The sequence below is a fragment of the Pseudochaenichthys georgianus genome, unplaced genomic scaffold (assembly GCF_902827115.2).
Source record: "Pseudochaenichthys georgianus unplaced genomic scaffold, fPseGeo1.2 scaffold_1589_arrow_ctg1, whole genome shotgun sequence".
Lineage (NCBI taxonomy): Eukaryota > Metazoa > Chordata > Actinopteri > Perciformes > Channichthyidae > Pseudochaenichthys > Pseudochaenichthys georgianus.
Genome location: NW_027262415.1, coordinates 17,222 through 31,057, shown reverse-complemented (window position 1 = coordinate 31,057; position 13,836 = coordinate 17,222). Strand labels below are relative to the sequence as shown.

The 13,836-nt window shown below is 55.0% G+C and overlaps 2 protein-coding genes across 5 annotated transcripts; one reads left to right on the top strand and one right to left on the bottom strand.

The window, feature by feature from the left end:
* Positions 1 to 2,810: 2,810 nt before the first annotated feature.
* Positions 2,811 to 9,606, top strand: tecpr2 (tectonin beta-propeller repeat containing 2). Its single transcript, XM_034077436.2, has 8 exons — positions 2,811 to 3,075; positions 5,130 to 5,219; positions 5,301 to 5,398; positions 5,519 to 5,654; positions 6,027 to 6,175; positions 7,851 to 7,992; positions 8,788 to 8,937; positions 9,033 to 9,606. Exons 4-8 carry the CDS (start codon positions 5,519 to 5,521, stop codon positions 9,176 to 9,178), a joined length of 723 nt encoding a protein of 240 aa, XP_033933327.2. The 5' UTR covers positions 2,811 to 3,075; positions 5,130 to 5,219; positions 5,301 to 5,398; the 3' UTR covers positions 9,179 to 9,606.
* Positions 9,607 to 10,754: 1,148 nt separating this feature from the next.
* On the bottom strand, positions 10,755 to 13,610 carry LOC117441240 (ankyrin repeat domain-containing protein 9-like). Of its 4 annotated transcripts, none has more exons than XM_034077438.1 (2): positions 13,537 to 13,610; positions 10,755 to 11,807 (listed from the first exon to the last, which is right to left on the bottom strand). In XM_034077438.1, the coding sequence occupies exon 2, from the start codon at positions 11,767 to 11,769 to the stop codon at positions 10,960 to 10,962; it is 810 nt and encodes a 269-aa protein (XP_033933329.1). In that variant the 5' UTR covers positions 11,770 to 11,807; positions 13,537 to 13,610; the 3' UTR covers positions 10,755 to 10,959. The 4 variants fall into 4 exon arrangements, with proteins under 4 accessions (XP_033933329.1, XP_033933328.1, XP_071058288.1 ...); XM_034077437.1 differs by having other exon boundaries at positions 13,517 to 13,605; XM_071202187.1 differs by having other exon boundaries at positions 10,755 to 11,777; positions 13,517 to 13,605.
* Positions 13,611 to 13,836: the final 226 nt, after the last annotated feature.

Genomic DNA, 13,836 nt, shown 5'->3' with positions numbered 1-13,836 from the left:
CACTCTCTGTCTGTCCCACTCTCTGCCTGCCCCACTCTCTGCCTGTCCCACTCTCTGTCTGTCTGTATGTCTGTCTGTCTGTCTCACTCTCTGCCTGTCCCACTCTCTGTCTGTCTGTCTGTCTGTCTGTCTGTCTGCTTGTCCCACTGTCTGTCTGTCTCACTCTCTGCCTGTCTCACTCTCTGCCTGTCCCACTGTCTGTCTGTCCCACTCTCTGTCTGTCTGTATGTCTGTCTGTCTGTCTCACTCTCTGCCTGTCCCACTCTCTGTCTGTCTGTCTGTCTGTCTGTCTGTCTGCTTGTCCCACTGTCTGTCTGTCTCACTCTCTGCCTGTCCCACTGTCTGTCTGTCCCACTCTCTGTCTGTCTGTCTGTCTGTCTGTCCCACTCTCTGTCTGTCCCACTCTCTGTATGTCTGTCTGCCTGTCCCACTCTCTGTCTGTCTGTCTGTCTGTCTGCCTGTCCCACTCTCTGTCTGCCTGTCCCACTCTCTGTCTGCCTGTCCCACTCTCTGCCTGTCCCACTCTCTGCCTGTCTGTCCCACTCTCTGTCTGTCTGTCCCACTCTCTGCCTGTCCCACTCTCTGCCTGTCCCACTCTCTGCCTGTCCCACTCTCTGCCTGTCCCACTCTCTGTCTGCCTGTCCCACTCTCTGTCTGCCTGTCCCACTCTCTGCCTGTCCCACTCTCTGTCTGCCTGTCCCACTCTCTGCCTGTCTGTCCCACTCTCTGTCTGTCTGTCCCACTCTCTGCCTGTCCCACTCTCTGCCTGTCCCACTCTCTGTCTGCCTGTCCCACTCTCTGCCTGTCTGTCCCACTCTCTGTCTGTCTGTCCCACTCTCTGCCTGTCTGTCCCACTCTCTGTCTGTCTGTCCCACTCTCTGCCTGTCTGTCCCACTCTCTGCCTGTCTGTCCCACTCTCTGCCTGTCTGTCCCACTCTCTGTCTGTCTGTCCCACTCTCTGCCTGTCTGTCCCACTCTCTGCCTGTCTGTCCCACTCTCTGCCTGTCCCACTCTCTGCCTGTCCCACTCTCTGTCTGCCTGTCCCACTCTCTGCCTGTCTCACTCTCTGCCTGTCCCACTCTCTGCCTGTCCCACTCTCTGTCTGCCTGTCCCACTCTCTGTCTGTCTGTCCCACTCTCTGCCTGTCTGTCCCACTCTCTGTCTGTCCCACTCTCTGCCTGTCCCACTCTCTGCCTGTCCCACTCTCTGTCTGCCTGTCCCACTCTCTGTCTGCCTGTCCCACTCTCTGCCTGTCTCACTCTCTGCCTGTCCCACTCTCTGCCTGTCCCACTCTCTGTCTGCCTGTCCCACTCTCTGCCTGTCTGTCCCACTCTCTGTTTGTCTGTCCCACTCTCTGCCTGTCTGTCCCACTCTCTGTCTGTCCCACTCTCTGCCTGTCCCACTCTCTGCCTGTCCCACTCTCTGTCTGCCTGTCCCACTCTCTGTCTGTCTGTCCCACTCTCTGTCTGTCTGTCCCACTCTCTGCCTGTCCCACTCTCTGTCTGTCTGTCCCACTCTCTGCCTGTCCCACTCTCTGCCTGTCTGTCCCACTCTCTGCCTGTCTGTCCCACTCTCTGTCTGTCCCACTCTCTGTCTGTCTGTCCCACTCTCTGTCTGTCTGTCCCACTCTCTGTCTGTCCCACTCTCTGCCTGCCCCACTCTCTGCCTGTCCCACTCTCTGCCTGTCTGTCCCACTCTCTGCCTGTCTGTCCCACTCTCTGCCTGTCTGTCCCACTCTCTGTCTGTCTGTCCCACTCTCTGTCTGTCTGTCCCACTCTCTGCCTGTCCCACTCTCTGCCTGTCCCACTCTCTGCCTGTCCCACTCTCTGCCTGTCTGTCCCACTCTCTGCCTGTCTGTCCCACTCTCTGTCTGTCTGTCCCACTCTCTGTCTGTCTGTCCCACTCTCTGTCTGTCTGTCCCACTCTCTGCCTGTCCCACTCTCTGCCTGTCCCACTCTCTGTCTGTCCCACTCTCTGTCTGTCTGTCCCACTCTCTGCCTGTCTGTCCCACTCTCTGTCTGTCCCACTCTCTGTCTGTCTGTCCCACTCTCTGTCTGTCTGTCCCACTCTCTGTCTGCCTGTCCCACTCTCTGCCTGTCTGTCCCACTCTCTGTTTGTCTGTCCCACTCTCTGCCTGTCTGTCCCACTCTCTGTCTGTCCCACTCTCTGCCTGTCCCACTCTCTGCCTGTCCCACTCTCTGTCTGCCTGTCCCACTCTCTGTCTGTCTGTCCCACTCTCTGTCTGTCTGTCCCACTCTCTGTCTGTCTGTCCCACTCTCTGCCTGTCCCACTCTCTGCCTGTCCCACTCTCTGCCTGTCCCACTCTCTGCCTGTCTGTCCCACTCTCTGCCTGTCTGTCCCACTCTCTGCCTGTCTGTCCCACTCTCTGTCTGTCTGTCCCACTCTCTGTCTGTCTGTCCCACTCTCTGCCTGTCCCACTCTCTGCCTGTCCCACTCTCTGCCTGTCCCACTCTCTGCCTGTCTGTCCCACTCTCTGCCTGTCTGTCCCACTCTCTGTCTGTCTGTCCCACTCTCTGTCTGTCTGTCCCACTCTCTGTCTGTCTGTCCCACTCTCTGCCTGTCCCACTCTCTGCCTGTCCCACTCTCTGTCTGTCCCACTCTCTGTCTGTCTGTCCCACTCTCTGCCTGTCTGTCCCACTCTCTGTCTGTCCCACTCTCTGTCTGTCTGTCCCACTCTCTGTCTGTCTGTCCCACTCTCTGTCTGTCTGTCCCACTCTCTGTCTGTCCCACTCTCTGCCTGTCCCACTCTCTGTCTGTCCCACTCTCTGCCTGTCCCACTCTCTGCCTGTCTGCCTTCCTAGCTGTCTCACGCCCTGTCTTTCTCTCAGATCAGTATCTCGGACTACGTGGTCTTCGATCAGGGAAGCCTGATCCAGACTCTGCTGGCAGCGACCCAGAGTGTTGCCACGGTAACGCGGGCCCCCGTGGAGCGCGTGGTGGCCTTCCTGTCGCAGCACTCCCAGTGCCAGCCCAGTCTGGTGAGCGCCAACCAGAGGGGGGTCTGGGTCGCCTCGGGGAGGAACCAGCTGCACCTGGCCCGCGGCAGCCTGGTGGGTCAGTACCATGCACCAGCATAGCATACTCTCGAGCAGGGACCACCTCTCCTGCGCCTCTGAGAGCTGCTTTAGAGCTGCCGGGCCACATACTGGCGGTACGGCCAGGTACACACTTCTACTCTAGAGGACTGACCTCTGGACGAGGAATACTTCATAAAGTACTGCAGACCCTGTATCTCACCTCTTTCTAATCTACACGTATTTCACTGAAGCTCTGAGCAGGGCTGTGAGACAGAGTGTGTCCACACGTCTCCAGTGGGTCAGGTCTGAAGAGGCTTTGAACCGGGCTGCCACATGTGACGCGGGACAAAGAGGAGACTCTGAACCCTTTCTGGGCCGTTAGACAGAGCTGCTCTAAAGCCTAAGGAGGCGACTCGGACCTGAAGCGGCTGCAGCGTGAGCACTTTGTTGCATTTCAGTGGAGTATACACGCCTTCAATAGGATGCAGCAGCGTCTGAACCTGGACTGAGGACTATAATCAGGCTCAGTTGCGTTCTTTCCATTTTGTACAATAATTATAATGAATAATTTCAAACAAGCTAAAGCTCACAGCTGATTAATGACGGCGTCTAACTTCAGTTTGCATTGTATCAAACCTGTTGAAATGCTGCTGTTAGTTTCACCGCCCCTGAAGCGCGCCGCCAGGGACGCTTCTTCACGACTTCACGTCTCAAAGCCTTCATGTGTTCCTCCAGAGCGAGACCCAATGAGGTGCTCTGGAGCATCCTTGCTCTGGTTGCTGGGCCAGTCCTCTCAGGCCCCTCCCCTTTAGCTGTCCTCTCAGGCCCCTCCCCTTTAGCTGTCCTCTCAGGCCCCTCCCCTTTAGCTGTCCTCTCAGGCCCCTCCCCTTCAGCTGTCCTCTCAGGCCCCTCCCCTTTAGCTGTCCTCTCAGGCCCCTCCCCTTCAGCTGTCCTCTCAGGCCCCTCCCCTTTAGCTGTCCTCTCAGGCCCCTCCCCTTCAGCTGTCCTCTCAGGCCCCTCCCCTTTAGCTGTCCTCTCAGGCCCCTCCCCTTTAGCTGTCCTCTCAGGCCCCTCCCCTTTAGCTGTCCTCTCAGGCCCCTCCCCTTTAGCTGTCCTCTCAGGCCTCTCCCCTTTAGCTGTCCTCTCAGGCCCCTCCCCTTTAGCTGTCCTCTCAGGCCCCTCCCCTTTAGCTGTCCTCTCAGGCCCCTCCCCTTCAGCTGTCCTCTCAGGCCCCTCCCCTTCAGCTGTCCTCTCAGGCCCCTTCCCTTTAGCTGTCCTCTCAGGCCTCTCCCCTTTAGCTGTCCTCTCAGGCCCCTCCCCTTTAGCTGTCCTCTCAGGCCCCTCCCCTTTAGCTGTCCTCTCAGGCCTCTCCCCTTTAGCTGTCCTCTCAGGCCCCTCCCCTTCAGCTGTCCTCTCAGGCCCCTCCCCTTCAGCTGTCCTCTCAGGCCCCTTCCGTTTAGCTGTCCTCTCAGGCCCCTCCCCTTTAGCTGTCCTCTCAGGCTCCTCCCCTTTTGGAGCGCAGGGCAGAATCAGGAGGGAGTTCGTCTCGTAGCGTTCGTGCACGGTTTTGAAATGCTGCTCCTAAAAGACCCTTCTTCGATGAAGCCTCGCTCGCAGTGCAGACGAGAGACGAGAGACGAGAGACGAGAGACGAGAGACGAGAGACGAGAGACGAGAGACGAGAGACGAGAGACGAGAGACGAGAGACGAGAGACGAGAGACGGACGGACTTTGAGCTGGAACAGATACAGAATGATCGTCCTCCACTCGAACATTATATATTTTGGGCTCTTTTGCTTCTGCCATGATTGCGGTCTTGTGTGTGCGGACTGTCACTCCTGTTGCCACGGACAACGACAGCGAACAAGTGCCCACTGCCCACCAGCCACGCCCCAACACACACCGGCCAATCACAAAGCTTTGATGCGTTCAAGTGCATTATTCTGGCACGGGAACATTCTGTTACCTTAACGATAACACCGAATATTGTTGTTCTACTTTGAGACCCGTCTGGCGATGGACCGGTCGGCGCCCCTGCTCTGGGACACCTCCAGGTTCCTGGTCTCAGTCCCTCTGCTTCCTCTCTCTTAGGAACCTTCTGGCAGAACGTGGTTCCACGAGGAACCGTGTCCAGCACCAGGTGGACCTTCATCGCGTCTTCAGCTGTGCCTCACAGAGAAGGTAACACACCAGCTAGTCCTGAACCACTTCCTGTCTGCGTGTAGCCTGTAGTCCTGATCAGCTGGTCCCGGTCTGTCCCAGGTTCCCTCCTCTGGCTGGCTCAGAGCAGGAAGGACCTGTTCTGCGTCTGGGATCAGGACGGAGAACTGCGCCCCTCCTCGGTCCCTCTTCCACCTGAAGTAAGAACGCCTGTCTGCCTGTCTGCCTGTCTCCGGGTCTGTCTCCGGGTCTGTCTCCGGGTCTGTCTCCACTGACGTCCTGCTGATGTCCCCTGTCTGTCCCCTGTCTGTCCCCTGCAGATGGAGGTGTTCCACCTGTCTGCCTGTCCTGATGCTCTGTGGGTTCTGGACTCTCAGGGCCGGGTCAGTATCAGGACTCTGTCTCCGTCCTGTCCCTCTGGACTCAGCTGGACCCTGCTGGACCTCAGCCAGCTCGGTACGTTCCTGAGAGACCAGAATACTGATGGTGATGTAACACGGTGTGGGGGGGGTCCTGTGTGACATCATTCAGGGGTCAGGTTACACTATGACGCACACACACACACACACACACACACACACACACACACACACACACACACACACAGCTGTGTTCCTCTGTCACACTGACAGGTGGAGGTTGTGTAACACGGCTGGGATTCAGAGGTCAACATGGTGTGTGTGTGTGTGTGTGTGTGTGTGTGTGTGTGTGTGTGTGTGTGTGTGTGTGTGTGTGTGTGTGTGTGTGTGTGTGTGTGTGTGTGTGTGTGTGTGTGTGTGTGTGTGTGTGTGTGTGTGTGTGTGTGTGTGTGTGTGTGTGTGTGTGTAGGAAGTGTCCGTCTGGTCAGTGTGAGCTGCGGCCGTCAGAACGTCTGGGCCGTGGACGGAAGAGGAAACGTTTACTTCAGGGTCGGAACCCAGCCTCTGAACCCCAGCATGATGCTGCCAGCCTGGATACAGATCGACCCACCTGCTCAGGTAAGAGGGACCCTCAGGACCACCTGCTCAGGTAAGAGGGACCCTCAGGACCACCTGCTCAGGTAAGAGGGACCCTCAGGACCACCTGCTCAGGTAAGAGGGACCCTCAGGACCACCTGCTCAGGTAAGAGGGACCCTCAGGAAGAGGGACCCTCAGGACCACCTGCTCAGGTAACAGGGACCCTCAGGACCACCTGCTCAGGTAAGAGGGACCCTCAGGACCACCTGCTCAGGTAACAGGGACCCTCAGGACCACCTGCTCAGGTAAGAGGGACCCTCAGGACCACCTGCTCAGGTAAGAGGGACCCTCAGGACCACCTGCTCAGGTAAGAGGGACCCTCAGGACCACCTGCTCAGGTACCAGGGACCCTCAGGACCACCTGCACAGGTACCAGGGACCCTCAGGACCACCTGCACAGGTACCAGGGACCCTCAGGACCACCTGCTCAGGTAACAGGGACCCTCAGGACCACCTGCACAGGTACCAGGGACCCTCAGGAAGAGGGACCCTCAGGACCACCTGCTCAGGTAAGAGGGACCCTCAGGACCACCTGCTCAGGTAAGAGGGACCCTCAGGACCACCTGCTCAGGTAAGAGGGACCCTCAGGACCACCTGCACAGGTACCAGGGACCCTCAGGACCACCTGCACAGGTAAGAGGGACCCTCAGGACCACCTGCTCAGGTAACAGGGACCCTCAGGACCACCTGCTCAGGTACCAGGGACCCTCAGGACCACCTGCACAGGTACCAGGGACCCTCAGGACCACCTGCTCAGGTAAGAGGGACCCTCAGGACCACCTGCACAGGTAACAGGGACCCTCAGGACCACCTGCTCAGGTAAGAGGGACCCTCAGGACCACCTGCACAGGTAACAGGGACCCTCAGGACCACCTGCTCAGGTAAGAGGGACCCTCAGGACCACCTGCACAGGTAACAGGGACCCTCAGGACCACCTGCTCAGGTAAGAGGGACCCTCAGGACCACCTGCTCAGGTAACAGGGACCCTCAGGACCACCTGCTCAGGTAAGAGGGACCCTCAGGACCACCTGCTCAGGTAAGAGGGACCCTCAGGACCACCTGCTCAGGTACCAGGGACCCTCAGGACCACCTGCACAGGTAAGAGGGACCCTCAGGACCACCTGCTCAGGTAAGAGGGACCCTCAGGACCACCTGCTCAGGTACCAGGGACCCTCAGGACCACCTGCACAGGTAAGAGGGACCCTCAGGACCACCTGCTCAGGTAAGAGGGACCCTCAGGACCACCTGCACAGGTAACAGGGACCCTCAGGACCACCTGCACAGGTACCAGGGACCCTCAGGACCACCTGCACAGGTAACAGAGACCCTCAGGACCACCTGCACAGGTAACAGGGACCCTCAGGACCACCTGCACAGGTAACAGGGACCCTCAGGACCACCTGTACAGGTAACAGAGACCCTCAGGACCACCTGCACAGGTAACAGGGACCCTCAGGACCACCTGCACAGGTAACAGGGACCCTCAGGACCACCTGCACAGGTAACAGAGACCCTCAGGACCACCTGCACAGGTAACAGGGACCCTCAGGACCACCTGCACAGGTAACAGGGACCCTCAGGACCACCTGCTCAGGTAACAGGGACCCTCAGGACCACCTGTACAGGTAACAGAAGTGTGACCTCACGTCCTCTCAGCCAATAGGAGTGCAGCTGGTGAGCGTGCAGACCTCCCCTAACGACCGGTTGCTATGGGCTCTGGACAACAGAGGCAGTGTTCTGGTGAGAACCGGCCTCGGTGACGAGATGCCCGTCGGGACGGACTGGGAGGCGGTGCCAGGTAAACTCTTTACAGTACTGTACTGTGTGTACTTGACTGTGTACTGTGTGTATCTGACTGTGTACTGTGTGTATCTGACTGTGTACTGTGTGTACCTGACTGTGTCCTGTGTGTACCTGACTGTGTCCTGTGTGTACCTGACTGTGTACTGTGTGTACCTGACTGTGTACTGTGTGTACTTGACTGTGTACTGTGTGTATCTGACTGTGTACTGTGTGTACCTGACTGTGTCCTGTGTGTACCTGACTGTGTACTGTGTGTACCTGACTGTGTACTGTGTGTACCTGACTGTGTACCGTGGGTACCTGACTTTATACTGTGTGTACTTGACTGTGTACTGTGTGTATCTGACTGTGTACTGTGTGTATCTGACTGTGTCCTGTGTGTACCTGACTGTGTACTGTGTGTACCTGACTGTGTACTGTGTGTACCTGACTGTGTACTGTGTGTACTTGACTGTGTACTGTGTGTACCTGACTGTGTCCTGTGTGTATTTGACTTTGTACTGTGTGTACTTGACTGTGTACTGTGTGTACCCGACTGTGTACTGTGTGTACCTGACTGTGTACTGTGTGTACTTGACTTTGTACTGTGTGTACTTGACTGTGTACCTGACTGTGTACTGTGTGTACCTGACTGTGTCCTGTGTGTACCTGACTGTGTACTGTGTGTACTTGACTGTGTCCTCTGTGTACCTGACTGTGTACTGTGTGTACCTGACTGTCTACTGTGTGTACCTGACTGTGTACCTGACTGTGTACTGTGTGTACCTGACTGTGTACTGTGTGTACTCAGGGCTGCTCGTCAGTCAGCTGGTTCTGAGCTGTAGGACAGTTCTGGTTCGATGCCCTAACGGAGACGTGGCCAGGCGGTACGGCGTCTCGGACCGGAACCCCGCCGGAGACTACTGGAAGAAAATACCTGGAAGCACCAACTGGTTGACGGGTGAGCCTCGACTGCTACATCTATACTGGTTTATCTTGATTTATTTGTTGTTATTTGTTGTTATTTGTTGTTATTTGTTGTTATTTGTGTCCCAGTGACTCCGGATGACGAGCTGTGGGCGGTCACTCTGATTGGTGGGTTGTCCCGCCGCCTGACGAAGCTCCTCCCACAGACCCTCGGTAGACCTTCCCCCTCAGGCCCCTCCCTCAGCGGGGACGATGACGAATGGGAGCTCATCTGAGGGGTGACCATGGTGGCTGCTGGGACATTTTGATTTCACCAAGAAAGCACTTTATTCTGAAAGGACACAGGAACTCGCTCTGAAGGACCGTCTTTATTCCACTGGGAACCAGTTGAAAGACTCAAACTGGTTCCCCTGGTTACTTTAGGTTCCTCATGCTAACTATGACTTATATGGTTCAGATTAGTTTGACATGCTATCTTCAGGCTAACCATCAAAGGTGAACGAGAGATTAAAACAGATTCTACAAACATTTAGATATTTAATCTCTGATACTGTCTTCTGTCGTGTCTGGTTCCACTGGTTCCACTGGTTCCACTGGTTCCTCTGGTTCCACTGGTTCCACTGGTTCCTCTGGTTCCTCTGGTTCCACTGGTTCCTCTTGTTCCTCTGGTTCCTCTGGTTCCTCTGGTTCCTCTTGTTCCTCTGGTTCCTCTTGTTCCTCTGGTTCCTCTGGTTCCTCTTGTTCCTCTGGTTCCTCTGGTTCCTCTTGTTCCTCTTGTTCCTCTGGTTCCTCTGGTTCCTCTGGTTCCTCTGGTTCCACTGGTTCCTCTGGTTCCACTGCTTAAACTGGTTCCATTGGTTAAACTGGTTCCACAGGTTAAGCTGGTTCCAATAGTTACACTGGTTAAGATGGTTCCACTGGTTAAACTGGTTCCACTAGTTCCACTGGTTCCACTGGTTAAACTGGTTCCAATAGTTACACTGGTTAAGCTGGTTCCAATAGTTACACTGGTTAAGATGGTTCCAATAGTTACACTGGTTAAGATGGTTCCACTGGTTAAACTGGTTCCACTAGTTCCACTGGTTCCACTGGTTAAACTGGTTCCAATAGTTACACTGGTTAAGCTGGTTCCAATAGTTACACTGGTTAAGATGGTTCCACTGGTTAAACTGGTTCCACTAGTTCCACTGGTTCCACTGGTTAAACTGGTTCCAATAGTTACACTGGTTAAACTGGTTCCACTGGTTAAACTGGTTCCAATAGTTACACTGGTTAAGATGGTTCCACTGGTTAAACTGGTTCCACTGGTTAAACTGGTTCCATTAGTTACACTGGTTAAGATGGTTCCACTGGTTAAACTGGTTCCAATAGTTACACTGGTTAAGATGGTTCCACTGGTTAAACTGGTTCCACTAGTTCCACTGGTTCCACTGGTTAAACTGGTTCCACTGGTTCCACTGGTCAGACTACCCGGTGGAACTGATTGGTTGTGGTTCTCCTCCAGGGGACGGATTAATGGAAATATGTAAAAATGTAATTAATGTTCTGTTGAAGTCGTTAAACTGAGATTAACCCTGGATTTATATCAAACACTTCCCACCTGTGGTGTAAGCTGATTGGCTGCTGCAGACCAATCAGCTGTCAGTGTGAACTCACCCGTAACTCAATAAACACATAGAAACGGGTCGTCTGTTGTTCATGAGACATGGTGTGTGCGTGTGTGTGTGTGCGTGTGTGTGCGTGCGTGTGTGTGCGTGTGTGTGTGTGCATGTGTGCGTGTGTGTGTGTGTGCGTGCGTGCGTGTGTGTGTCTGCGTGCGTGTGTGTGTAACAATAACAATGTTCAGCAGGAGACGGGAGAGTATTTAATGGAACATGGCAGTGAGGGTCAATATGACCCGTTCTTCATAAAGCACGTTACTAACGGTCCATCAGAGGGAGGAGCAATCATTCCGTCTCCTCAGGGTCCTGAAGCCCGCCGGGTATCCTTCCGTGTTTCAGTCTTTATTTACATCTATATACATCATAAGCACACCGTTTCCATGGTGACGATGACCTCACTGCCAGCTGTGCTGCTGCAGGAAGTCAGGCAGTGCGCTGATCTGACCCGGGCCGGACCGGGCCAAACACCTCAGGGCCTGCAGCAAGAGGGGGGGCGGGGCCAGGCCAGACAGCCACCTGAAGACTTCGTTTCCCAGAAGGCATTGCCAGCGCTGCGGCTCGTCCTGAAGGCAGCAGAGCGGGGGGGGCGAGGGGAGGAAGAGCAGCAGGAAGTCCATGCAGCGCTGCGCCTGCCTGAGCTCTGGGGCGCTGCTGAGGCGCTGCAGCGCCCCCTCCAGGCCTGCGGGCGCAGCGCCGTAACTCAGCAGCAGCAGCAGGCAGTCGGAGCGAGACAGCTCCACCGCCAGATGCACCGCACTCTTCCCTGCGTCCGCAGCATGCGGGCAGCCGGCGCAGCCGTCCAGGAAGTCCCGCCTCTCGCCGCAGTCCTTCAGAGCCTCCAGCATCAGAGCCAGGATGTGCAGCCGGTCGTAGCGCACGGCCACGCTCAGGTGCGGCGCCCCCCCGCTGCAGCAGCAGAAGCTGCAGGGCGGGGCTCTGAGCGCGCGGACGGAGAAGTGGCGCAGCAGGAAGGAGGCGTAGTCCCGGTGGTCGTGCACCACGGCGTACAGCAGCGCCTCCGCGGGGAGGAAGCCTCGAGGCCCGTCCTGCCAGCTGAACGTCGCCATGCTGCGCTGCTCCTCCAGCCGCCACACCGGCAGCAGGTCCCGCACCGAGCAGTAGAACGAGAAGGACGTCCGTTCACACTCGCGCTGAGACGGAGACGAGGACAGGAAGTCCACCTGAGAGGGGACGAGCCAGGGCATGGTCACACCTGGGGGGGGGTTTACAGACAGAAGGTCACCTGAGGAAGAGAAGGGGACATTAACACACCTGAGGAGACATTAACAGACCTGAAGGAGACATACACACACCTGAGGAGACTTAAACACACCTGAGGAGACATTAACAGACCTGAAGGAGACATACACACACCTGAGGAGACTTAAACACACCTGAGGAGACATTAACAGACCTGAAGGAGACATACACACACCTGAGGAGACATACACACACCTGAGGAGACATTAACAGACCTGAAGGAGACATACACACACCTGAGGAGACTTAAACACACCTGAGGAGACATTAACAGACCTGAAGGAGACATACACACACCTGAGGAGACATACACACACCTGAGGAGACATTAACAGACCTGAAGGAGACATACACACACCTGAGGAGACTTAAACACACCTGAAGGAGACATAAACACACCTGAAGGAGACATAAACACACCTGAAGGAGACATTAACACACCCGAGGAGACACTAACACACCTGAGGAGACATTAACACACCTGAGGAGACATACACACACCTGAGGAGACTTAAACACACCTGAAGGAGACATTAACACACCTGAGGAGACATACACACACCTGAGGAGACTTAAACACACCTGAAGGAGACATACACACCTGAAGGAGACATTAACACACTTGAAGGAGACATGAACACACCTGAGGAGACATTAACACACTTGAAGGAGACATACACACACCTGAGGAGACATTAACACACGCCTGAGGAGACATACACACACCTGAGGAGACATACACACACCTGAGGAGACATTAACACACCTGAAGGAGACATTAACACACCTGAGGAGACATACACACACCTGAGGAGACTTAAACACACCTGAAGGAGACATTAACACACCTGAGGAGACATGAACACACCTGAGGAGACTTAAACACACCTGAGGAGACATGAACACACCTGAAGGAGACATTAACACACCTGAGGAGACATACACACACCTGAGGAGACTTAAACACACCTGAAGGAGACATTAACACACCTGAAGGAGACATTAACACACCTGAGGAGACATGAACACACCTGAGGAGACTTAAACACACCTGAAGGAGACATTAACACACCTGAGGAGACATACACACACCTGAGGAGACTTAAACACACCTGAAGGAGACATACACACCTGAAGGAGACATTAACACACCTGAGGAGACATACACACACCTGAGGAGACATACACACACCTGAGGAGACATACACACACCTGAGGAGACATTAACACACTTGAAGGAGACATGAACACACCTGAGGAGACATACACACACCTGAGGAGACTTAAACACACCTGAGGAGACATACACACACCTGAGGAGACTTAAACACACCTGAAGGAGACATTAACACACCCGAGGAGACACTAACACACCCGAGGAGACACTAACACACCTGAGGAGACATACACACACCTGAGGAGACATTAACACACGCCTGAGGAGACATTAACACACGCCTGAGGAGACATACACAGGAGACATTAACACACCTGAAGGAGACATACACACCTGAGGAGGAGACTTAAACACACCTGAAGGAGACATTAACACACCTGAAGGAGACATACACACCTGAGGAGACTTAAACACACCTGAGGAGACTTAAACACACCTGAAGGAGACATACACACCTGAGGAGACTTAAACACACCTGAAGGAGACATTAACACACCTGAAGGAGACATACACACCTGAGGAGACACTAACACACCTGAAGAGACGTGGAGGTCCTGCAGTCACAGTTTGTGTCTCTGAGTCTGACCTCAGTCCTCAGCCTCTTCTCCCTTTATACCCCCCCCTGCGCCCCCCCCGTGTGGAGGTTATATTTACAGCCTGTTGGGGGGGGGGTCGAGTGTCTCAAATGATCCACATAGCGAACATAGCGGCCTTCAGACGGTGCAGCAGGAAATACTATCCAGTAAACAACCTTCACCAATATTATTATTGTTGTTATTATGGAGAGGACTCTTTAAAGTAGAGACACTACATACTGATATACACCTGAACATCA